The 24,717-nt window shown below is 51.0% G+C and overlaps 1 protein-coding gene across 2 annotated transcripts in view; it reads left to right on the top strand.

Annotated features, from left to right (window-relative positions):
• LOC106593673 (receptor tyrosine-protein kinase erbB-4) overlaps positions 1 to 24,717 on the top strand; it is a 617,461-nt gene that overhangs the window by 426,205 nt on the left and 166,539 nt on the right. For both annotated transcript variants that reach the window (XM_045699348.1, XM_045699347.1), the window contains exons 8-13: positions 1,126 to 1,239; positions 6,904 to 7,030; positions 7,895 to 7,968; positions 9,303 to 9,393; positions 12,748 to 12,947; positions 15,029 to 15,161. In XM_045699348.1, the coding sequence (XP_045555304.1) occupies positions 1,126 to 1,239; positions 6,904 to 7,030; positions 7,895 to 7,968; positions 9,303 to 9,393; positions 12,748 to 12,947; positions 15,029 to 15,161 (739 nt within the window). The remainder of the gene's footprint in view (positions 1 to 1,125; positions 1,240 to 6,903; positions 7,031 to 7,894; positions 7,969 to 9,302; positions 9,394 to 12,747; positions 12,948 to 15,028; positions 15,162 to 24,717) is intronic.

Genomic DNA, 24,717 nt, shown 5'->3' with positions numbered 1-24,717 from the left:
CCCGTGTAGTTCTGGGCTGATTCCTCACCGTTCTCATGATCATTGCAACTCCACGAGGTGAGATCTTACATGGAGCACCAGGCCGAGGGATATTGACAGTTCTTTTGTGTTTCTTCCATTTGCAAATAATCGCACCAAATGTTATCACCTTCTCACCAAGCTGCTTGGCGATGGTCTTGTAGCCCATTCCAGCCTTGTGTAGGTCTACAGTCTTGTCCCTGACATCCTTGGAGAGCTCTTTGGTCTTGGCCATGGTGGAGAGTTTGTAGTCTGATTGATTGATTGCTTCTGTGGACAGGTGTCTTTTTTAGAGGTAACAAGCTGCGGTTAGGAGAACTCCCTTTAAGAGTGTGCTCCTAATCTCAGCTCGTTACCTGTATAAAAGACACCTGGGAGCCAGAAATTTTTCTGATTGAGAGGGGGTCAAATACTTATTTCCCTCATTAAAATGCAAATCAATTTATAACATTTCTGACATGCGTTTTTCTGGATATTTTTGTTGTTATTCTGTCTCTCACTGTTCAAATAAACCTACCATTAAAATTATAGACTGATCCTTTCTTTGTCAGTGGGCAAATGAACAAAATCAGCAGGGGATCAAATACTTTTTTCCCCCACTGTAACGCTGGCATGATCCATGACCCCTGACCCACACCATGCATAACGCTGGTATGACCCATAACGCTGGCATGACCCATGACCCCTGACCCACACCATGCATAACGCTGGTATGACCCATAACGCTGGCATGACCCATGACCCATGACCCACACCATGAATGTTCCACATTTTATTGAGTGCAATGTTTCAACCTGAATGTCTTCATAACTATTGTACTAATGTCTTCATAACTATTCATAACTATTGTACTAACTATTGTAACTATGTACAAATCAATTCAGGGAACAGACACAGACACATGTACACAACCATCTAGGACAGCCCTGTGGAAGAGTTTCTGCATCGTGTAGAGTAAAGTTATACACAACCATCTAGGACAGCCCTGTGGAAGAGTTTCTGCATCGTGTAGAGTAATGTTAAACGCAACCATCTAGGACAGCCATGTGGAAGAGTTTCTGCAACGTGTAGAGTAAAGTTAGTGTATATCTGTGTGTTGTGTCCCAGATAACTTTGTGGTGGACCACAGCTCCTGTGTGAGGGCTTGTCCCAGCAACAAGATGGAAGTGGAGGAGAACCGCACCAAGATGTGCATCCCCTGCACTGACATCTGTCCCAAAGGTACCACATACTGTACCACGATAATGACATCTGTCCCAAAGGTACCCACATACTGTACCACCATAATTACATCTGTCCCAAAGATGCCCAAATACTGTACCACAATAATGACATCTGTCCCAAAGGTACCCACATACCGTACCACGATAATTACATCTGTCCCAAAGGTACCCACATACCGTACCACGATAATTACATCTGTCCCAAAGGTATCCCCATACTGTACCACCATTATGACATCTGTCCCAAACGTACCCCCATACTGTACCACCATAATGTGATCTGTCCCAAAGGTACCCACATACCGTACCCCCATAATGACATCTGTCCCAAAGGTACCCACATACTGTACCACCATTATGACATCTGTCCCAAACGTACCCCCATACTGTACCACCATAATGACATCTGTCCCAAAGGTACCCCCATAATTATATCTGTCCCAAAGGTACCACATACTGGACCCCCATAATGACATCTGTCCCAACGGTACCACACACTGTACCACCATAATGACATCTGACCAAAAGGTACCACATGCTGTATCCCCATAATGACATCTGTCCCAAAGGTACCCCCATAATTTACATCTGTCCCAAAGGTATCCACATACTGGAACCCCATAATCACATCTGTCCCAAAGGTACCACATACTGTACTCCCATAATGACATCTGTCCCAAAGGTACCCCCATAATGACAGCTGACCCAAAGGTATCCACATACAGTACTCCCATAATGATATCTGTCCCAAAGGTACCACATACTGTACTCCCATAATGACATCTATCCCAAACGTACCACATATTGTACCCCCATAATGATATCTGTCCCAAAGGTACCACATACTGTACCCCCATAATGACATCTGTCCCAAAGGTATCCACATACAGTACTCCCATAATGACATCTGTCCCAAAGGTACCACATACTGTACCACGATAATGACATCTGTCCCAAAGGTACCCACATACTGTACCACCATAATCACATCTGTCCCAAAGGTACCACATACTGTACTCCCATAATGACATCTATCCCAAACGTACCACATATTGTACCCCCATAATGACATCTGTCCCAAAGGTATCCACATACAGTACTCCCATAATGACATCTGTCCCAAAGGTATCCACATACAGTACTCCCATAATGACATCTGTCCCAAAGGTACCACATACTGTACTCCCATAATGACATCTATCCCAAACGTACCACATATTGTACCCCCATAATGACATCTGTCCCAAAGGTATCACATACTGTACCCCTATAATGACATCTGTCCCAAAGGTACCACATACTGTACTCCCAACATGACATCTGTCCCAAACGTACCAAATTCGTTACCCCCATAATGACATCTGTCCCAAAGGTATCACATACTGTACCCCTATAATGACATCTGTCCCAAAGGTACCACATACTGTACTCCCAACATGACATCTGTCCCAAACGTACCAAATTCGTTACCCCCATAATGACATCTGTCCCAAAGGTACCACATACTGTACCCCCAAAACGACATCTGTCCCAAAGGTACCACACACTGTACCACCATAATGACATCTGTCCCAAAGGTATCCACATTCTGTACCCCCATAATTACATCTGTCCTAAATGTACCACATACTGTACCCCCATAATGACATCTGTCCGAAAGGTATCCACATTCTGTACCCCCATAATGACATCTGTCCTAAATGTACCACATACTCTATCACCATAATGACATCTATCCCAAAGGTACCCACATACTGTACCACCATAATGATGTCTGTCCCAAAGGTACCCACATACTGTACCACCATAATGACATCTGTTCCAAAGGTACCCCCATAATAAATCTGACCCAAACGTCCCACTTACTGTATCCCCATAATGATATCTGACCCATAGGTACCACTTACTGTACCCCCATAATGACATCTGTCCCAAAGGTACCACTTACTGTACCCCCATAATGACATCTGTCCCAAAGGTATCACATACTGTACCCCTATAATGATATCTGACCCAAAGGTCCCACTTACTGTACCCCCATAATGATATCTGTCCCAAAGGTACCACTTACTGTACCCCCATAATGACATCTGTCCCAAAGGTACCACATACTGTACCCCCATAATGATATCTGACCCATAGGTACCACATACTGTACCCCCATAATGACATCTGACCCATAGGTACCACATACTGTACCCCCATAATGACATCTGTCCTAAATGTACCACATACTGTACCCCCATAATGATATCTGACCCAAAGGTACCACTTACTGTACCCCCATAATGACATCTGTCCCATAGGTACCACATACTGTACCCCCATAATGACATCTGTCCCAAAGGTACCACTTACTGTACCCCCATAATGAAATCTGTCCCAAAGGTACCCCCATAATACATCTGACCCAAAGGTCCCACTTACTGTATCCCCATAATGATATCTGACCCATAGGTACCACATACTGTACCCCCATAATGACATCTGTCCCAAAGGTATCACATACTGTACCACCATAATGACATCTGACCCAAATGTACCCACATACCAGAACTCACATTTCTCCCAGTAGTTCTGAACCTTTCTTAAACCTTCCCCACTTCCAGACTTATTCCACTATTCATTATTTTATGTCTCTACCACCCCTTCCCTCTCTGTCTCCTAACCAATCCTGATGTCTATATCACCCCTTACCTCACAGCTCCTCCCATATACCACCCCTTTCCTCTCTGTCTCCTCCCATATACCACCCCTTAACCTCTCTGTCTCCTCCCATATACCACCCCTTCCCTCTCTGTCTCCTAACCAATCCTGAGTCTATATCACCCCTTACCTCACAGCTCCTCCCATATACCACCCCTTTCCTCTCTGTCTCCTCCCATATACCACCCCTTACCTCTCTGTCTCCTCCCATATACCACCCCTTACCTCTCTGTCTCCTCCCATATACCACCCCTTTACCTCTCTGTCTCCTCCCATATACCACCCCTTACCTCTCTGTCTCCTCCTATATACCACCCCTTACCTCTCTGTCTCCTCCCATATACCACCCCTTACCTCTCTGTCTCCTCCCATATACCACCCCTTACCTCTCTGTCTCCTCCCATATACCACCCCTTACCTCTCTGTCTCCTCCCATATACCACCCCTTACCTCTCTGTCTCCTCCCATATACCACCCCTTACCTCTCTGTCTCCTCCTATATACCACCCCTTACCTCTCTGTCTCCTCCCATACACCACCCCTTACCTCTCTGTCTCCTCCCATATACCACCCCTTACCCCTCTGTCTCCTCCCATATACCACCCCTTTCCCCTCTGTCTCCTCCCATATACCACCCCTTGCCTTTCTGTCTCCTCCCATATACCACCCCTTACCTCTCTGTCTCCTCCCATATACCACCCCTTACCTCTCTGTCTCCTCCCATATACCACCCCTTGCCTTTCTGTCTCCTCCCATATACCACCCCTTACCTCTCTGTCTCCTCCTATATACCACCCCTTGCCTTTCTGTCTCCTCCCATATACCACCCCTTGCCTTTCTGTCTCCTCCCATATACCACCCCTTACCTCTCTGTCTCCTCCTATATACCACCCCTTACCTCTCTGTCTCCTCCTATATACCACCCCTTACCTCTCTGTCTCCTAACCAATCCTAATGTTTATTCCACCCCTTACCTCTCTGCCTCCTCCCATATACCACCTCTTACCTTTCTGTCTCCTCCTATATACCACCCCTTACCTCTCTGTCTCCTCCTATATACCACCCCTTACCTCTCTGTCTCCTCCCATATACCACCCCTTACCTCTCTGTCTCCTCCCATATACCACCTCTTACCTCTCTGTCTCCTCCCATATACCACCCCTAACCTCTCTGTCTCCTCCCATATACCACCCCTTACATCTCTGTCTCCTCCCATATACCACCTCTTACCTTTCTGTCTCCTCCCATATACCACCCCTTACCTCTCTGTCTCCTCCCATATACCACCCCTAACCTCTCTGTCTCCTCCCATATACCACCCCTTACATCTCTGTCTCCTCCCATATACCACCCCTGACCTCTCTGTCTCCTCCCATATACCACCCATGACCTCTCTGTCTCCTCCTATATACCACCCCTTACCTCTCTGTCTCCTAACCAATCCTGATGTTTATTCCACCCCTTACCTCTCTGCCTCCTCCCATATACCACCCCTAACCTCTCTGTCTCCTCCCATATACCACCCCTTACATCTCTGTCTCCTCCCATATACCACCTCTTACCTCTCTGTCTCCTCCCATATACCACCCCTTACCTCTCTGTCTCCTCCCATATACCACCCCTTACCTCTCTGTCTCCTCCCATATACCACCCCTAACCTCTCTGTCTCCTCCCATATACCACCCCTAACCTCTATGTCTCCTCCCATATACCACCCCTAACCTCTCTGTCTCCTCCCATATACCACCCATGACCTCTCTGTCTCCTCCTATATACCACCCCTTACCTCTCTGTCTCCTAACCAATCCTGATGTTTATACCACCCCTTACCTCTCTGTCTCCTCCCATATACCACCCCTAACCTCTCTGTCTCCTCCCATATACCACCCCTTACATCTCTGTCTCCTCCCATATACCACCTCTTACCTCTCTGTCTCCTCCCATATACCACCCCTTACCTCTCTGTCTCCTCCCATATACCACCCCTAACCTCTCTGTCTCCTCCCATATACCACCCCTAACCTCTATGTCTCCTCCCATATACCACCCCTAACCTCTCTGTCTCCTAACCAATCCTGATGTCTGTACCACCCCTTACCTCTCTGTCTCCTCCTCAATGCTGATGAATTATGTTTCTCAGGCTCAGTGCTCAGAGATATGTGTGTCTATCGATTCCACATCTCTTGATTATACTGTCAGGGGGACGGGCGGGGTAATGAGAGATGGCCCAGAGGAACTGTGGGAAATAACAAATTAACATTTCAGGTATTGAAATGGCTAGTATAAATCACAATCAAAAATTGGTTCCACCAGTTAACGCCAGCCATATTCATCCCGGTCAGGCCTCTGTCAGAAACACTTGGCTCTACTTCCGGCCTATAAGTGTAATTAATGCCGATGTAATGAATTCATTAGCCGGTGGGAAATGGCTCAGATTGCTATGGCCCAAATAGTACCCTATGCCCTTTGTAGTGAACTACGTTTGACCAGAGCCCTGTGTGTTCCGTACGGGTCAAAAGTAGTGCACTACATAAGGAATAGAGTGCCATTTAGGACACTACCGTTGGCTCATGCTTTTGTAAGTCTTCCAAGTCATCAGAGCAATCTGAATGTGTTGAGCAGGGAAAAGGCCCTTGCCAATGCACCAAATAATGACTTTATAAGGAAAATACTTGAGAGAGCATCCATCCTTGACCAGGGAACTCGGTGGTGAAAGAAATGCCAAGGTCGTTGGTAGCTACTGTATGTGTGATAGTAAAACATTTGGAACTGGAAGGAGCTTGTGACTTGGACAGAGGAATGTTGCAGAAATGTCATTGCTGTGTGTGTGTGTGTGTGTGTGTGTGTGTGTGTGTGTGTGTGTGTGTGTGTGTGTGTGTGTGTGTGTGTGTGTGTGTGTGTGTGTGTGTGTGTGTGTGTGTGTGTGTGTGTGTGTGTGTGTGTGTGTGCGTTCCAGTGTGTGACGGCATAGGGACTGGCAGTCTGCAGACAGCCCAGACGGTGGATGCCAGCAACATAGAGATGTTTGTCAACTGCACCAAGATCAACGGCAACCTCATCTTCCTCATCACCGGCATCAAAGGGTATGTACTGTTTATTATAAACCTAGTAGTTTGGGTCCTAGATGCTGATTGGCTGAAACAACATTCCAACCGTGTGTATGTCAGACAATATACTAGGTGGTAGTGTCCGTTGTAAGTGTTACTTTACCTTATTCCAGCTGGTAGTGGTAGTGTCCGTTGTAAGCGTTACTTAACATTACTCCAGGTGTTAGTGTTATTCCCCCCCTCCCCCTCCCCCTCCTCCTCTCCCACAACCACCCCTCCCCACCCCTTCCCTGACTTCCCCAACCTCCTCCCCCACCACCACCCCTTCCCACCCCTCCTCCATTGTTGGCACTTAACTAAGACAAAGAACCACTCAGTTTTGCAGTCAGTGCTGAGCTTGCAGTCTGGAGCTGGGTCCAGGGAGGGTAGTCTGTCAACTAGCATGGGGGCCTCCCTTCTGAATACAACCAGGGTATTTTCTCTGAGACATAGGCCTACCGTCAGCCGTACAGGCCCTGCCCCAGAGGAAGAGAGGAAGACAGGGAGAAGGCAGGGGAGATTGTCAGAACTCATTTCACCCCGTGACCTTGCCTTGTTGCCCTGGGATGCTGTGCAGCCACCCTCGCTTCAGGCAACACGACACTACAGGACGATCTCTCATTCACACAGACTGTAGGTGGAATAGGTCAGGTCAAAGGTTCCTTGGCATTTTATGCACATGCAGACACATTCTAAAGTGGGACGCAGAGAGTTGTTTTAATCTCTCTCTCTCTCTCTCTCTCTCTCTCTCTCTCTCTCTCTCTCTCTCTCTCTCTCTCTTTCTCTTTCTCTTTCTCTTTCTCTTTCTCTCTCTCTCTCTCTCACTCCTCTCATTCTCCTGTTCTCTCTGATGGGCCATAGGGATATGTACCATGGTATAGGGGCCTTGGACCCGGAGCGGCTCAACGTGTTCCGCACAGTGAGAGAGATCACAGGTGAGACGCACACACACACACACACACACACTGTGAGACATGGGAGGAAACACAAGAGAGTGAGGATGAAAGCGAGAGAAGGAATGTATAGACTCTGTTATTGTATCTGGATTTGGGGGGTGTGTGTGTGTGTGTGTGTGTGTGTGTGTGTGTGCGTGTGTGTGCGTGTGTGTGTGTGTGGGCGTGTGTGTGCGTCTGCATGAGTGTGTGTGTGTGTGTGTACTGTACGTGCGGAGTGTGTGTATATTTATTCTTCTGATAATGCCCATTAGGACTTGTATAAAGGGATGAGCTATACCTCATCTGTAAAACCTTTTGTCATATTAAACCCTGCGACTCGCGGTTGAGCCAAATAGCTAATGGACTGAAACTTCATTTTCATAATGAAAACCAGGGCAATAAGGAAGAGCAACGACCAATTATCTCTCCAAGGCAGGGCCTATACTGTCCACTTTAATGGGCACACAAATGCACGCACGTACACACATACAGACACACACACAGACACACACACACACACACACACACACACACACACACACACACACACACACACACACACACACACACACACACACACACACACACACACACACACACACACACACACACACACACACACACACACACACACACACACACACACACACACACACAATATTATCTATCATTAAGGCACATGCAACAGTCGTATTATGCCCAGTGATGTTACACTCATTCAGCTAATCAGTTGGATATTGTCTTTACCCAATACATTTCCTTTAAAGAAATGGGATCCTTGTAAGAAGCACATAAAAGCAATGAAAGTGTAGCTTCCCCCTCTAAATACCTCCTTCATCAAATAGGAGAACATTCAGTTCTTCTCTGTGGGGTAATAAAGACAGAGTTGTTATGCTCCCATTCAGATTCAGTTTTTCTCATCAATGATAAACTTTTCAAAGTTCTACACCTGTTAGATCTTAATTTGAGCCAGTTTGCTACAGCAGGCAACGGGAAATGTAAATGATTATGTGGATTATAATGAATGGACATTTTTTTGTAGGAGTTGATACATTTTTTGTTAGGGCAAATAAATTCAGACATTTTCAAGTGGAAATCAGAAACTTTAAAATCCTTTTTGAACCTTGAATACACTATAATTTTGCATTTCCTGCCGTGCATGAAAATTCTCAGCAACAAAAGAGTGATCAAATTAAGATCATCCACCTGTACTAGACAGTGTAGTCTTTTTGTCATCTTCATTCATGCGGCATCAAAAGCACATAACGACATTGAACTTAATGAGTTGGTATAATCAGTGTGTGTTTGTCTGTGGGTTGCCATTTCTCCTCTAGGGTTCCTCAATATCCAGTCCTGGCCAGAGAACATGACAGACCTCGGTGTCTTCTCCAATCTGGCAACCATCGGTGGGAGATCACTGTACAGGTAACAGTCAGAAATCAACTAATTCATTATCATATAGTACATTTTATTATTATTATTTTAGGATTTTAGTTTGCGTCAAAACAGTCCGTAAAATCACCAGGTATAAAAAATTTTTAAAAAGTATTTAGGAAATCTGTTCCCAAGTTTTCCCATGAGTTAAAAAAGAGACAAATGTGACAGTGTCTCAACATAATCTAGATATGAAATTATTGTTATTTTCAAAAACAATCTCTTTTTGGGCTTAGTTGTGGTCAATTTGCAGTGTATAAATGATTAGAATGATATTCCGGGCTGAATCTAGCTGCCTACCCCTGAAATACACCAATATGGGGGTTTAAAACAACCCCACAGTGTAGTGCTATAACGTGTGTGCTGCGAGTTGGGAAGCAAGTTCACGGAGCGAGTGTTTTAATAAATAAATGCAACATAAAACAAAACAAGAAACACGAACAACGCACAGACTAAACACTGGAACAGAAACCATAATGCCTGGGGAAGGAACCAAAGGGAGTGACAGATATAGGGGAGGTAATCTAGGGAGGTGATGGAGTCCAGGTGAGTGATGACGCGCAGGTGCGCGTAACGATGGTGACAGGTGTGCGCCATAATGAGCAGCCTGGTGACCTAGAGGCCGGAGAGGGAGCACACGTGACAAGTACATGCATACTCACATAGACATTCCCCACACACAGGGAAACACAGAACTGTTTAGTGTTGACCCTTGTCTTCCTCCTCCTCCCCCGCTCCTCCTCCTCTCTGTTCTTCTGTTCCTACTCCTTATCCTTCTGCTCTACTCTCCCCCCCTCTCTCTCTCTCTCTCTCTCTCTCTCTCTCCAAAAGACTAAAGACATTTCAAATGTCATATTATGTATATATACAGTGTTGTAACGATGTGCAAATAGTTAAAGTATAAAAGGGAAAATAAATAAACATAAATATGGGTTGTATTTACAATGGTGTTTGTTCTTCACTGGTTGACCTTTTCTTGTGGCAACAGGTCACAAATCTTACTGCTGTGATGGCACACTGTGGTATTTCACCCAGTAGATATGGGAGTTTATCAACATTGGATCTGTTTTCAAATTCTTTGTGGGTCTGTGAATTCTGAGGGAAATATGTGTCTCTAATATGGTCATACATTTGACAGGAGGTTAGGAAGTTCAAACTCAGTTTCCACCTCATTTTGTGGGCAGTGTGCACATAGCCTGTCTTCTCTTGAGAGCCAGGTCTGCCTACGGTGGCCTTTCTCAATAGCAAGGTCATGCTCACTGAGTCTGTACATAGTCAAAGCTTTCCTTCATTTTGGGTCAGTCACAGTGGTCAGGTATTCTGCCACTGTGTACTCTCTGTTTAGGACCAAATAGCATTCTAGTTTGCTCTGTTTTTTTGTCAATTCTTTCCAATGTGTCAAGAAATTATCTTTTTGTTTTCTCATGATTTGGTTGGGTCTAATTGTGTTGCTGTCCTGGGGCTCTGTGGGGTGTGTTTGTGGTTGTGAACAGAGCCCCAGGACCAGCTGGCTTAGGGGACTCTTCTCCAGGTTCATCTCTCTGTAGGTGATGGCTTTGTTATGGAAGGTTTGGGAATCGCTTCCTTTTGGTGGTTGTAGAATTTAACGGGTCTTTTCTGGATATTGATAATTTGATGAAACATTATTTTGTCTTTTACATCATACACAGAGGATACTTTTAGCAGAATTCTGTATGCAGTCTCAATTCGGTGTTTGTCCAATTTTGTGAATTCTTGTTTGGTGAGAGGAACCCATACCTCACTCTCTCTCTCTCGCTCTCTCTCCACATCTCTCTCTCTTTCTGCTCTCGCTCTCATTCTCTCTCTCCCCGTCTCTCTCTCTCTCTCCCCGTCTCCCGTCTCTCTCTCTCTCTCCGTTTCTCTCTCTCGCTCACTCTCTCTATCAGTCTCTCTCTCTCTCTCTCTCTCTCTCTCTCTCTCTCTCTCTTACTCTCCTCACTCCTTCTGGTTCTTCTCTCTCTGTGTTGTAAAGTTCTCTGCACTAATGATCAGCCGGGTTATGTTCTTCTAAGGGCCCCATAACACCCGAGCTCCAAAAGGGCCCTTTGATGCTCCTAGCAACCCTTTGATTAATATGTTGTTTTGATAACTGTTTTGCATTAGCTGATCGCAGAAAGATCCAAGGGGAGGCGCAGAGTCAAAGGAGTCAAAGGAGTTGTAGTGTCTTGTTTTCTAAATGATGTATTAGTTGGTAGTAGACTCTGTACATGGGGGAGGACTGTCAAACTCAGCACAATCACATGTGATAGAGTCAACTGTCTAGAGCTGAACTCTCCGCCTACTCTCTCCTTCATTTTCCTTTCATTCCATGGTGACCCTCAGCTTTCATTATCTTCTTCTGGTTCTTCTCTCTCTTCTTCTCACTCTCTCTCTCTCTCTCTCTCTCTCTCTCTCTCTCTCTCTCTCTCTCTCTCTCTCTCTCTGTCTCTCTCTGTCTCTCTCTCTCTCTCTCTCTCTCTCTCAATTCAATTCAATTTTCAATCTCTCTCTCTCTCTTCCTTTCTCTCTCTTTCTCACATGCACACACTCTCTCTCTCCTCCTTTCTCTCTAACCCTTTCTCTCTTTTAATGATGCTGTTTCTTCTATTGATGCTAATCTATGTTCTATATATATTTTCTTTAACAACATGAATGGTCCCATGTGGCTCAGTTGGTAGAGCATGGTGTTTGCAACGCCAGGGTTGTGGGTTTGATTCCCACGGGGGACCAGTATGGAGAAAAAAATGTATGAAGTGTATGCATTCACTACTGTAAGTTACTCTGGATAAGAGCGTCTGCTAAATGACTAAAATGTAATGTAATGAATGGTTAAACAGAGCTCTCTCTCTCAATTCAATCTCTTTCTCACATGCACACTCTCTCTCTCCTCCTTTCTCTCTTTTAATGATGCTGTTTCTTCCATTGATGCTAATCTATGTTCTATATATATATTCTTTAACAACATGAATGGTTAAACAAAGAGCTTCTCTCTCTCTCTCTCTCTCTCTCTCTGTCGCTCTCACTCTCTCTCTGTCGCTCTCTCTCTCTCTGTCGCTCTCTCTCTCTTTCTCTGTCTCTCTCTCTCTCTCTCTCTCTCTCTCTGTTGCTCTCTCTCTCTCTCTCTTTCTCTGTCTCTCTTTCTCTCTCTCTCTCTCTCTCTCTCTCTCTCTCTCTCTCTCTCTCTCTCTCTCTCTCTCTGTCGCTCTCTCTCTCTCTTTCTCTGTCTCTCTCTCTCTCTCTCTGTCGCTCTCTCTCTCTCTATTTCTCTGTCTCTCTTTCTCTCTCTCTCTCTCTCTCTCTCTCTCTCTCTCCCTCTTTCTCTCTCTGTCTCTCTCACACACACAGTGGGATCTCTCTGCTGATCCTGAAGCAGCGTTGGATCTCCTCTCTCCAGTTCCAGTCTCTGGATGAGATCAGTGCGGGCAACGTGTACATCACCAACAACAGCCGCCTGTGCTTCTACAACACCGTCAACTGGACGAGCCTGTTCCGCACCAGCAACCAGAAGGTGCTCATCCGCAACAACCGCGCCCCCAGCGAGTGCAGTGAGTGACACACATTTGGTCGCACATGCGTTGGTATGCACACACACCTGTTGTTGATTGCACAGACACACACAGCACAGAGATGGAGGAGCAGACATATTCAGGTATGTACACATACACAGAGATGCAGGAGCAGACATATTCAGGTATGTACACATACACAGAGATGCAGGAGCAGACATATTCAGGTATGTACACATACACAGAGATGCAGGAGCAGACATATTCAGGTATGTACACATACACAGAGATGCAGGAGCAGACATATTCAGGTATGTACACATACACAGAGATGCAGGAGCAGACATATTCAGGTATGTACACATACACAGAGATGCAGGAGCAGACATATTCAGGTATGTACACATACACAGAGATGGAGGAGCAGACATATTCAGGTATGTACACATACACAGAGATGCAGGAGCAGACATATTCAGGTATGTACACATACACAGAGATGCAGGAGCAGACATATTCAGGTATGTACACATACACAGAGATGGAGGAGCAGACATATTCAGGTATGTACACATACACAGAGATGCAGGAGCAGACATATTCAGGTACGTATGTACACATGCACTAGGTCCACACAGTCACACGTTTTCAACACAATGGTGTCATTACGTTCCAAGTTCCCGCTCCCTACAGACACTAAACCCCTGACTCAGCTCTCTGCTGAACAAAGAGCTTACTGGGAAAGAACTTACTGAGTTGGGAGGTGTTGGATAAAATGACAGGTTTTGTGATTTTCTATAGAGGGACTCCATGCATTCATGTCAGGGGATTGTATTACTCAGACCCCTTGTTTTGATTCAAGTACATAGAGAGTTTGATCCTATGAGAGATGTACTTTGTGTGGTTCCAGAACAAGAGCCAGCTCCATTTTGGCTCCATCAGGGCTCCAAAAGGCTAGTATCCACAAGGCTCCATGCTTGGTCTATGGAGAGCTTGGAAACTAGGGCTGGACGGTAGCAGCTTGACACATCAGCATCCTCAGATAAACACATTGGTCCTGTGACATGGGGCTGGGAGCGAACAACACACGTCACACTGACACAAGATGGACAGTGAGACAGAGAAAAGAGGGAGGGAGGGAGGGAGGGAGGGAGGGAGGGAGGGAGGGAGGGAGGGAGGGAGGGAGGGAGGGAGGGAGGGAGGGAGGGAGGGATGGATGAGGAAGAGAGAGAGAGAGAGAGAGATAAAGAGAGATAAAAGAGAGAGATAAAGATAAAGATAAAGAAGAGAGAGAGAGATAAAGAGAGAGAGAGAAATAAAGAGAGAGATAGAGATAAAGAAGAGAGAGAGAGATAAAGAGAGAGAGAGAGAAATAAAGAGAGAGATAGAGAGAGATAAAGAAGAAGAGAAAGGAAGACGTGTTGTGGAGTCTTCCTGCCAAGCGGTGGTTGATGTCATTAGCGTGTTAATGAGTGTTGCGGTGTGGGATCAATAACCCTGTTAGAAGGCCTCTTCATTAGTCTCTCATCCAGCCATCGACCAGCCCAGACAGTGGAGCGGGAGCTGTGGAAGTGGATTGGGACAGGGGGACAGGGGGACAGGGGGACATGGCTCACCCCAGGGATGTGTCACTCACTGAGGCAGTCGATGAGGAAAGTGGATGGGCTTGTGGAGGTCAGTGGGGAGTGTAGTCAGATGCAGTGTCTATTGACTGTTTACATTTAAAACAGTGTTTAACAGTATTGTAACAGGCCTGGGCAGAAAGAATGGTAGAGGTATGGGAAATACTGGTGAACACACAGACACACACACACACACACACACACACACACACACACACACACACACCACACACACACACACACACACACACACACACACACACACACCCGACCCTTTAGGCTAGTTTCATCATGCGTTAGCACATATTGCCAATATAGCATCCATGTTCTCACCTTATTGTGCTGTCATGAACAACTTTTATCGCTGTGTCCCTGATGTGTGTGTTTGTGTGTGTGTGTGCGCACGTGCACAAACGTGTGCGTGTTTGTTCATTTGTTTGCACTTGTGTGTGTCCTCGGGTCTGTGTGTGTGTGTTCATATGTGTGCGTGCTCCACAGCCCAGCAGAGGATGGTGTGCGACCGGCTGTGTTCTGAAGATGGTTGCTGGGGTCCAGGGCCTGACCAGTGCCTCTCCTGTCGCTACTTCAGCCGAGGACGTTCCTGTGTGCCGTCCTGCAACCTCTATGACGGGTGAGTTGACCAATCACATCCTCAGATTGACAGAACCTGACCAGTGCTGCTGGGGCCATATCGACCAATGAATGGAGAGATGGCAGACATAACAGTATTGAATGTATGTCGAATTTAATTCAAATAATTCTAGGTAGATATTTCCATTCTGGACACTTAACAGGGAATACTTCTTCATAGTCTTCCTCTCTTCCTCACCGTATCCTGACTTGGTGGAAGTAATGAAAATGCCCTGAATTACAATATAATTAGCTTGTTCTGGGTGAATAAACAAACGTGACTCTTGTGTTGTTGGGTTAGGCTGTCCCCACAGGGGTCCAGGGTCTGGTGTCAGGTTAGCCTGTCCCCACAGGTGGAACCAGGGTCTGGTGTCAGGTTAGGCTGTCCCCACAGGGGTCCAGGGTCTGGTGTCAGGTTAGGCTGTCCAAAAAGGTGGAACCAAGGTCTGGTGTCAGGTTAGGCTGTCCTCACAGGGGGAACCAGGGTCTGGTGTCAGTTTAGGCTGTCCCCAAAGGGGGAACCAGGGTCTGGTGTCAGGTTAGCCTGTCCTCACAGGGGGAACCAGGGTTTGGTTTCAGGTTAGGCTGTCCTCACAGGTGGAACCAGGGTCTGGTGTCAGATTAGCCTGTCCTCACAGGGGGAACCAGAGTCTTGTGTCAGGTTAGCCTGTCCTCACAGGGGGAACCAGGGTCTGGTGTCAGGTTAGCCTGCCCTGACAGGGGGAACCAGGGTCTGGTGTCAGGTTAGGCTGTCCCCACAGGTGGAACCAAGGTCTGGTGTCAGGTTAGGCTGTCCTCACAGGGGGAACCAGGGTCTGGTGTCAGGTTATCCTGTCCCCACAGGGGGAACCAGGGTCTGGTGTCAGCTTAGGCTGCCCTGACAGGAGGAACCAGGGTCTGTTGTCAGGTTAGGCTGTCCCCACAGGGGGCACCAAGGTCTGGTGTCAGGTTAGCCTGTCCTCACAGGGGGAACCAGGGTCTTGTGTCAGGTTAGGCTGCCCTGACAGGGGGAACCAGGGTCTAGTGTCAGGTTAGGCTGCCCTGACAGGGGGAACCAGGGTCTGGTGTCAGGTTATCCTGTCCCCACAGGGGGAATCAGGGTCTGGTGTCAGGTTAGGCTGTCCCCACACGGGGACCCAGATCTGGTGTCAGGTTAGGCTGCCCTGACAGGAGGAACCAGGGTCTGTTGTCAGGTTAGGCTGTCCCCACAGGGGGAACCAGGGTCTGGTGTCAGGTTAGCCTGTCCTCACAGGGGGAACCAGGGTCTTGTGTCAGGTTAGGCTGCCCTGACAGGGGGAACCAGGGTCTAGTGTCAGGTTAGGCTGCCCTGACAGGGGAAACCAGGGTCTGGTGTCAGGTTATCCTGTCCCCACAGGGGCAACCAGGGTCTGGTGTCAGGTTAGGCTGTCCCCACAGGGGGATCGAGAGTCTGGTGTCAGGTTAGGCTGTCCTCACAGGTGGAACCAGGGTCTGGTGTCAGGTTAGGCTGTCCCCACAGGTGGAACCAGGGTCTGGTGTCAGGTTAGGCTGCCCTGACAGGGGGAACCAGGGTCTGGTGTCAGGTTAGGCTGTCCCCACGGGTGGAACCAGGGTCTGCTGTCAGGTTAGGCTGTCCTGACAGGGGGAACCAGGGTCTGGTGTCAGGTTAGGCTGTCCCCACGGGTGGAACCAGGGTCTGGTGTCAGGTTAAGCTGTCCTGACAGGGGGAACCAGGGTCTGGTGTCAGGTTAGGCTGTCCCCACAGGGGAACCAGGGTCTGGTGTCAGGTTAGGCTGCCCTGACAGGGGGAACCAGGGTCTGGTGTCAGGTTAGGCTGTCCTGACAGGGGGAACCAGGGTCTGGTGTCAGGTTAGGCTGTCCCCAAAGGGGGAACCAGGGTCTGGTGTCAGGTTAGCCTGTCCTCACAGGTGGAACCAGGGTCTGGTGTCAGGTTAGGCTGTCCCCAAAGGGGGAACCAGGGTCTGGTGTCAGGTTAGCCTGTCCTCACAGGGGGAACCAGGGTCTGGTGTCAGGTTAGGCTGTCCTCACAGGGGTCCAGGGTCTGGTGTCAGGTTAGCCTGTCCCCACAAGTGGAACCAGGGTCTGGTGTCAGGTTAGCCTGTCCCCACACGGGGGAACCAGGGTCTGGTGTCAGGTTAGCCTGTCCCCACAGGGGGAACCCGGGGTCTGGTGTCAGGTTAGACTGTGCCACAGGTGGAAACAGGGTCTGGTGTCAGGTTAGCCTGTGCCCACAGGGGGAACCAGGGTCTGGTGTCAGGGCAGACTGTCCCACAGGTGGAAACAGGGTCTGGTGTTAGGTTAGCCTGTGCCCACAGGGGGAACCAGGGTCTGGTGTCAGGTTAGCCTGTCCCCACAGGGGGAGCCAGGGTCTGGTGTCAGGTTAGACTGTCCCACAGGTGGAACCAGGGTCTGGTGTCAGGTTAGCCTGTCCCCACAGGGGGAGCCAGGGTCTGGTGTCAGGTTAGACTGTCCCACAGGTGGAACCAGGGTCTGGTGTCGGGTTAGCCTGTCCTCACAGGGGGAACTAGGGTCTGGTGTCAGGTTAGGCTGTCCCCACAGGGGGAACCAGGGTCTGGTCTCAGGTTAGGCTGTCCTGACAGGGGGAACCAGGGTCTGGTGTCAGGTTAGGCTGTCCCCACAGGTGGAACCAGGGCCTGGTGTCAGGTTAAGCTGTCCTGACAGGGGGAACCAGGGTCTGGTGTCAGGTTAGCCTGTCCCCACAGGGGGAACCAGGGTCTGGTGTCAGGTTAGGCTGTCCCCACAGGGGGCACCAGGGTCTGGTGTCAGGTTAGGCAGTCCCCACAGGTGGAATCAGGGTCTGGTGTCAGGTTAGCCTGTCCTCACAGGGGGAACCAGGGTCTTGTGTCAGGTTAGCCTGTCCTCACAGGTGGAACCAGGGTCTGGTGTCAGGTTATCCTGTCCCCACAGGGGGAACCAGGGTCTGGTGTCAGGTTAGCCTGTCCTCACAGGGGAAACCAGGGTCTTGTGTCAGGTTAGGCTGCCCTGACAGGGGGAACCAGGGTCTAGTGTCAGGTTAGGCTGCCCTGACAGGGGGAACCAGGGTCTGGTGTCAGGTTATCCTGTCCCCACAGGGGGAACCAGGGTCTGGTGTCAGGTTAGGCTGTTCCCACAGGGGGATCCAGGGTCTGGTGTCAGGTTAGGCTGTCCCCACAGGTGGAACCAGGGTCTGGTGTCAGGTTAGGCTGCCCTGACAGGGGGAACCTGGGTCTGGTGTCAGGTTAGGCTGTCCCCACGGGTGGAACCAGGGTCTGGTGTCAGGTTAAGCTGTCCTGACAGGGGGAACCAGGGTCTGGTGTCAGGTTAGGCTGTCCCCACAGGGGGAACCAGGTTCTGGTGTCAGGTTAGGCTGCCCTGACAGGGGGAACCAGGGTCTGGTGTCAGGTTAGGCTGCCCTGACAAGGGGAACCAGGGTCTGGTGTCAGGTTAGGCTGTCCCCAAAGGGGGAACCAGGGTATGGTGTTAGGTTAGCCTGTCCCCACAAGGGGAACCAGGGTCTGGTGTCAGGTTAGGCTGTCCCCACAGGGGGAACCAGGGTCTGGTGTCAGGTTAGGCAGTCCCCACAGGTGGAACCAGGGTCTGGTGTCAGGTTAGCCTGTCCTCACAGGGGGAACCAGGGTCTTGTGTCAGGTTAGCCTGTCCTCACAGGTGGAACCAGGGTCTGGTGTCAGGTTATCCTGTCCCCACAGGGGGAACCAGGGTCTGGTGTCAGGTTAGCCTGTCCTCACAGGGGGAACCAGGGTCTTGTGTCAGGTTAGGCTGCCCTGACAGGGGGAACCAGGGTCTAGTGTCAGGTTAGGCTGCCCTGTCAGGGGGAACAAGGGTCTGGTGTCAGGTTATCCTGTCCCCACAGGGGGAACCAGTGTCTGGTGTCAGGTTAGGCTGTCCCCACAGGTGGAACCAGGGTCTGGTGTCAGGTTAGGCTGCCCTGACAGGGGGAACCTGGGTCTGGTGTCAGGTTAGGCTGTCCCCACGGGTGGAACCAGGGTCTGGTGTCAGGTTAGGCTGTCCTGACAGGGGGAACCAGGGTCTGGTGTCAGGTTAGGCTGTCCCCACAGGGAGAACCAAGGTCTGGTGTCAGGTTAGGCTGCCCTGACAGGGGGAACCAGGGTCTGGTGTCAGGTTAGGCTGTCCTCACAGGTGGAACCAGGGTCTGGTGTCCGGTTAGCCTGTCCCCACAGAGGGACCCAGGGTCTGGTGTCAGGTTTGGCTTCCCTGACAGGGGGAACCAGGTTCTGGTGTCAGGTTAGCCTGTCCCCACAGGGGGAACCAGGGTCTGGTGTCAGGTTATCCTGTCCCCACAGGGGGAACCAGGGTCTGGTGTCAGGTTAGGCTGTTTCCACAGGGGGATCCAGGGTCTGGTGTCAGGTTAGGCTGTCCCCACAGGTGGAACCAGGGTCAGGTGTCAGGTTAGGCTGCCCTGACAGGGGGAACCTGGGTCTGGTGTCAGGTTAGGCTGTCCCCACAGGTGGAACCAGGGTCTGGTGTCAGGTTAAGCTGTCCTGACATGGGGAACCAGGGTCTGGTGTCAGGTTAGGCTGTCCCCACAGGGGGAACCAGGTTCTGGTGTCAGGTTAGGCTGCCCTGACAGGGGGAACCAGGGTCTGGTGTCAGGTTAGGCTGCCCTGACAAGGGGAACCAGGGTCTGGTGTCAGGTTAGGCTGTCCCCAAAGGGGGAACCAGGGTATGGTGTTAGGTTAGCCTGTCCCCACAAGGGGAACCAGGGTCTGGTGTCAGGTTAGGCTGTCCCCACAGGGGGAACCAGGGTCTGGTGTCAGGTTAGGCAGTCCCCACAGGTGGAACCAGGGTCTGGTGTCAGGTTAGCCTGTCCTCACAGGGGGAACCAGGGTCTTGTGTCAGGTTAGCCTGTCCTCACAGGTGGAACCAGGGTCTGGTGTCAGGTTATCCTGTCCCCACAGGGGGAACCAGGGTCTGGTGTCAGGTTAGCCTGTCCTCACAGGGGGGAACCAGGGTCTTGTGTCAGGTTAGGCTGCCCTGACAGGGGGAACCAGGGTCTAGTGTCAGGTTAGGCTGCCCTGTCAGGGGGAACAAGGGTCTGGTGTCAGGTTATCCTGTCCCCACAGGGGGAACCAGTGTCTGGTGTCAGGTTAGGCTGTCCCCACAGGTGGAACCAGGGTCTGGTGTCAGGTTAGGCTGCCCTGACAGGGGGAACCTGGGTCTGGTGTCAGGTTAGGCTGTCCCCACGGGTGGAACCAGGGTCTGGTGTCAGGTTAGGCTGTCCTGACAGGGGGAACCAGGGTCTGGTGTCAGGTTAGGCTGTCCCCACAGGGGGAACCAAGGTCTGGTGTCAGGTTAGGCTGCCCTGACAGGGGGAACCAGGGTCTGGTGTCAGGTTAGGCTGTCCTCACAGGTGGAACCAGGGTCTGGTGTCCGGTTAGCCTGTCCCCACAGAGGGACCCAGGGTCTGGTGTCAGGTTTGGCTTCCCTGACAGGGGGAACCAGGTTCTGGTGTCAGGTTAGCCTGTCCCCACAGGGGGAACCAGGGTCTGGTGTCAGGTTAGGCTGTCCCCACAGGGGGAACCAGGGTCTGGTGTCAGGTTTGGCTGTCCCCACAGGTGGAACCAGGGTCTGGTGTCAGGTTAGGCTGTCCCCACAGGGGGAACCAGGGTCTGGTGTCAGGTTAGGCTGTCCCCACAGGTGGAACCAGGGTCTGGTGTCAGGTTAGGCTGCCCTGACAGGGGGAACCCGGGTCTGGTGTCAGGTTAGGCTGTCCTGACAGGGGGAACCAGGGTCTGGTGTCAGGTTAGGCTGTCCCCACAGGGGGAACCAAGGTCTGGTGTCAGGTTAGGCTGCCCTGACAGGGGGAACCAGGGTCTGGTGTCAGGTTAGGCTGTCCTCACAGGTGGAACCAGGGTCTGGTGTCCGGTTAGCCTGTCCCCACAGAGGGACCCAGGGTCTGGTGTCAGGTTTGGCTTCCCTGACAGGGGGAACCAGGTTCTGGTGTCAGGTTAGGCTGCCCTGACAGGGGGAACCCGGGACTGTTGTCAGTTTAGGCTGTCCTGACAGGGGGAACCAGGGTCTGGTGTCAGGTTAGGCTGTCCCCACAGGGACAAGGTCTGGTGTCAGGTTAGGCTGTCCTGACAGGGGGAACCAGGGTCTGGTGTCAGGTTAGGCTGTCCTCACAGGTGGAACCAGGGTCTGGTGTCCGGTTAGCCTGTCCCCACAGAGGGACCCAGGGTCTGGTGTCAGGTTTGGCTTCCCTGACAGGGGGAACCAGGTTCTGGTGTCAGGTTAGCCTGTCCCCACAGGGGGAACCAGGGTCTGGTGTCAGGTTAGGCTGTCCCCACAGGGGGAACCAGGGTCTGGTGTCAGGTTAGGCTGTCCCCACAGGTGGAACCAGGGTCTGGTGTGCGCCCTGACAGGGAGGTTAGGCTGTTCCCACAGGGGGTACCAGGGTCTGGTGTCAGGTTAGGCTGCCCTGACAGGGGGAACCAGGGTCTGGTGTCAGGTTAGGCTGTCCTCACAGGTGGAACCAGGGTCTGGTGTCAGGTTAGCCTGTCCCCACAGAGGGAACCAGGGTCTGGTGTTAGGTTAGCCTGTCCCCACAGGTGGAACCAGGGTCTGGTGTCAGGTTAGCCTGTCCTCACAGGGGGAACTAGGGTCTGGTGTCAGGTTAGGCTGTCCCCACAGGGGGAACCAGGGTCTGGTCTCAGGTTAGGCTGTCCCCACAGGGGTAACCAGGGTCTGGTGTCATGTTATTCTGTCCCCACAGGTGGAACCAGGGTCTGGTGTCAGGTTAGGCTGTCCCCACAGGGGGAACCGGGGTCTGGTGTCAGGTTAGCCTGTCCCCACAGGGGGAACCAGGGTCTGGTGTCAGGTTAGCCTGTCCCCACAGGGGGAACCAGGGTCTGGTTTCAGGTTAGGCTGTCCCAACAGGGGGAACCAGGGTCTGGTGTCAGGTTAGGCTGTCCCCACAGGGGGAACCAGGGTCTGGTGTCAGGTTAGGTTGCCCTGACAGGGGGAACCAGGGTCTGGTGTCAGGTTAGCCTGTCCCCACAGGGGGAACCAGGGTCTGGTGTCAGGTTAGGCTGTCCTCACAGGTGGAACCAGGTTCTGGTGTCAGGTTAGCCTGTCCCCACAGAGGGAACCAGGGTCTGGTGTCAGGTTTGACTTCCCTGACAGGGGGAACCAGGGTCTGGTGTCAGGTTAGCCTGTCCCCACAGGTGGAACCAGGGTCTGGTGTCAGGTTAGGCTGTCCCCACAGGGGGAACCAGGGTCTGGTGTCAGGTTAGGCTGTCCCCACAGGTGGAACCAGGGTCTGGTGTCAGGTTAGGCTGTCCTCACAGGTGGAACCAGGGTCTGGTGTCAGGTTAGGCTGTCCCCACAGGGGGATCCCGGGTCTGGTGTCAGGTTAGGCTGTCCCCACAGGTGGAACCAGGGTCTTTTGTCAGGTTAGGCTGCCCTGACAGGGGGAACCTGGTCTGGTGTCAGGTTAGGCTGTCCCCACGGGTGGAACCAGGGTCTGGTGTCAGGTTAGGCTGTCCTGACAGGGGGAACCAGGGTCTGGTGTCAGGTTAGGCTGTCCCCACAGGGGGAACCAGGGTCTGGTGTCAGGTTTGACTTCCCTGACAGGGGGAACCAGGGTCTGGTGTCAGGTTAGCCTGTCCCCACAGGGGGAACCAGGGTCTGGTGTCAGGTTAGGCTGTCCCCACGGATGGAACCAGGGTCTGGTGTCAAGTTAGGCTGTCCTCACAGGGGGAACCAGGGTCTGGTGTCAGGTTAGCCTGTCCCCACAGGGGGAACCAGGGTCTGGTGTCAGGTTAGCCTGTCCCCACAGGTGGAACCAGGGTCTGGTGTCAGGTTAGCCTTTCCCCACAGGTGGAACTAGGGTCTGGTGTCAGGTTAGCCTTTCCCCACAGGTGGAACCAGGGTCTGGTGTCAGGTTAGCCTGTCCCCACAGGGGGAACCAGGGTCTGGTGTCAGGTTAGACTGTCCCCACAGGTGGAACCAGGGTCTGGTGTCAGGTTAGCCTTTCCCCACAGGTGGAACCAGGGTCTGGTGTCAGGTTAGGCTGTCCCCACAGGGGGAACCAGGGTCTGGTGTCAGGTTAGCCTGTCCCCACAGGTGGAACCAGGGTCTGGTGTCAGGTTAGCCTGTCCCCACAGGGGGAACCAGGGTCTGGTGTCAGGTTAGCCTTTTCCCACAGGTGGAACCAGGGTCTGGTGTCAGGTTAGCCTGTCCCCACAGGGGGAACCAGGGTCTGGTGTCAGGTTAGCCTTTCCCCACAGGGCGAACCAGTGTCTGTGTTTCTCCATCATGCCCAGTTCTCCTTTCAGTGTGCTGTATGTGGGAGGAGGTGTTTGAAGTCAGCAGGAAAAACAGCTCACAGCTGAGACTTTGAAGAAGATGAAGAGGAGAAGAGGAGTGAAGAGCAGCTGGATAAGGGAGTCCTCTGTGAGAACCGAGCTGTGATCACGTGGAGAGGCAGGATGCAGGAGTTGGTACATGACATCTTGATCGATCGGCTTACCTCGTGGACAGAGCACTGCAGACATGTATTAGACCTGTGTTCAACAGTATGTGTTGTCCTCCCAACGCTTTAACTGCTCTTCATTGAGCTCACATGCAAAATGCAAACCCTGCCAATCTGGCCCTCCTATAGCCCTCCTGTAGCCCTGCTGTAGCCCTCCTGTAGCCCTCCTATAGCCCTCCTATAGCCCTCCTGTAGCCCTGCTGTAGCCCTCCTGTAGCCTCCTGTTGCCCTCCTGTAGTCTCCTGTAGCCCTCCTATAGCCTCCTATAGCCCTCCTATAGCCCTCCTATAGCCTCCTGTAGCCCTCCTGTAGTCTCCTGTAGCCCTCCTATAGCCTCCTATAGCCCTCCTATAGCCCTCCTATAGCCTCCTATAGCCCTCCTGTAGCCCTCCTGTAGCCCTTCTGTAGCCCTCCTATAGCCTCCTATAGCCCTCCTGTAGCCCTCCTGTATCCCTGCTATAGCATCCTATTTCCCTCCTGTATCCCTCCTACAGCCTCCTATAGCCCTCCTGTAACCCTCCTGTATCCCTCCTATAGCCTCCTATAGCCTCCTATAGCCTCCTATAGCCCTCCTGTAGCCCTCCTGTATCCCTCCTATAGCATCCTATTCCCTCCTGTAGCCCTCCTATAGCCTCCTATAGCCCTCCTGTAACCCTCCCGTATCCCTCCTATAGCCTCCTATAGCCTCCTGTAGCCCTCGTGTAGCCCTCCTGTAGCCCTTCTGTAGCCCTCCTGTAGAAAGCCTATTGTCCTCCTATAGCTAATTTCTATATAGTCTTCTAGTTTTTAAAACTAGGTCTCTTTAACTCTCCATCTCTGTGCCTTTGCCTTTCTGAATGAGAGTCAAGTTAATTCTCACACTGAAAGGCCAGTGAATAAAAGAACGGGGAGAAAGAGGGAAAAATCCTGTGCTCTCGTGGCCGCGGGGGAACGGAGGGAGGAGGATTAGAAAACCTTGAAAGTGTTTAATTAAAAAAGTTGTTCTCGTGAGTTGGCCGTGTGGCGTCAGGTTCGCCTCTGGCGCAGGCACCACTCGACCTGAACG

The sequence above is a fragment of the Salmo salar genome, chromosome ssa17 (assembly GCF_905237065.1).
Source record: "Salmo salar chromosome ssa17, Ssal_v3.1, whole genome shotgun sequence".
NCBI classification, from domain to species: domain Eukaryota; kingdom Metazoa; phylum Chordata; class Actinopteri; order Salmoniformes; family Salmonidae; genus Salmo; species Salmo salar.
The sequence above is the reverse complement of the archived record's forward strand: the minus strand, read 5'-3'. Positions and strand labels throughout refer to the sequence as shown.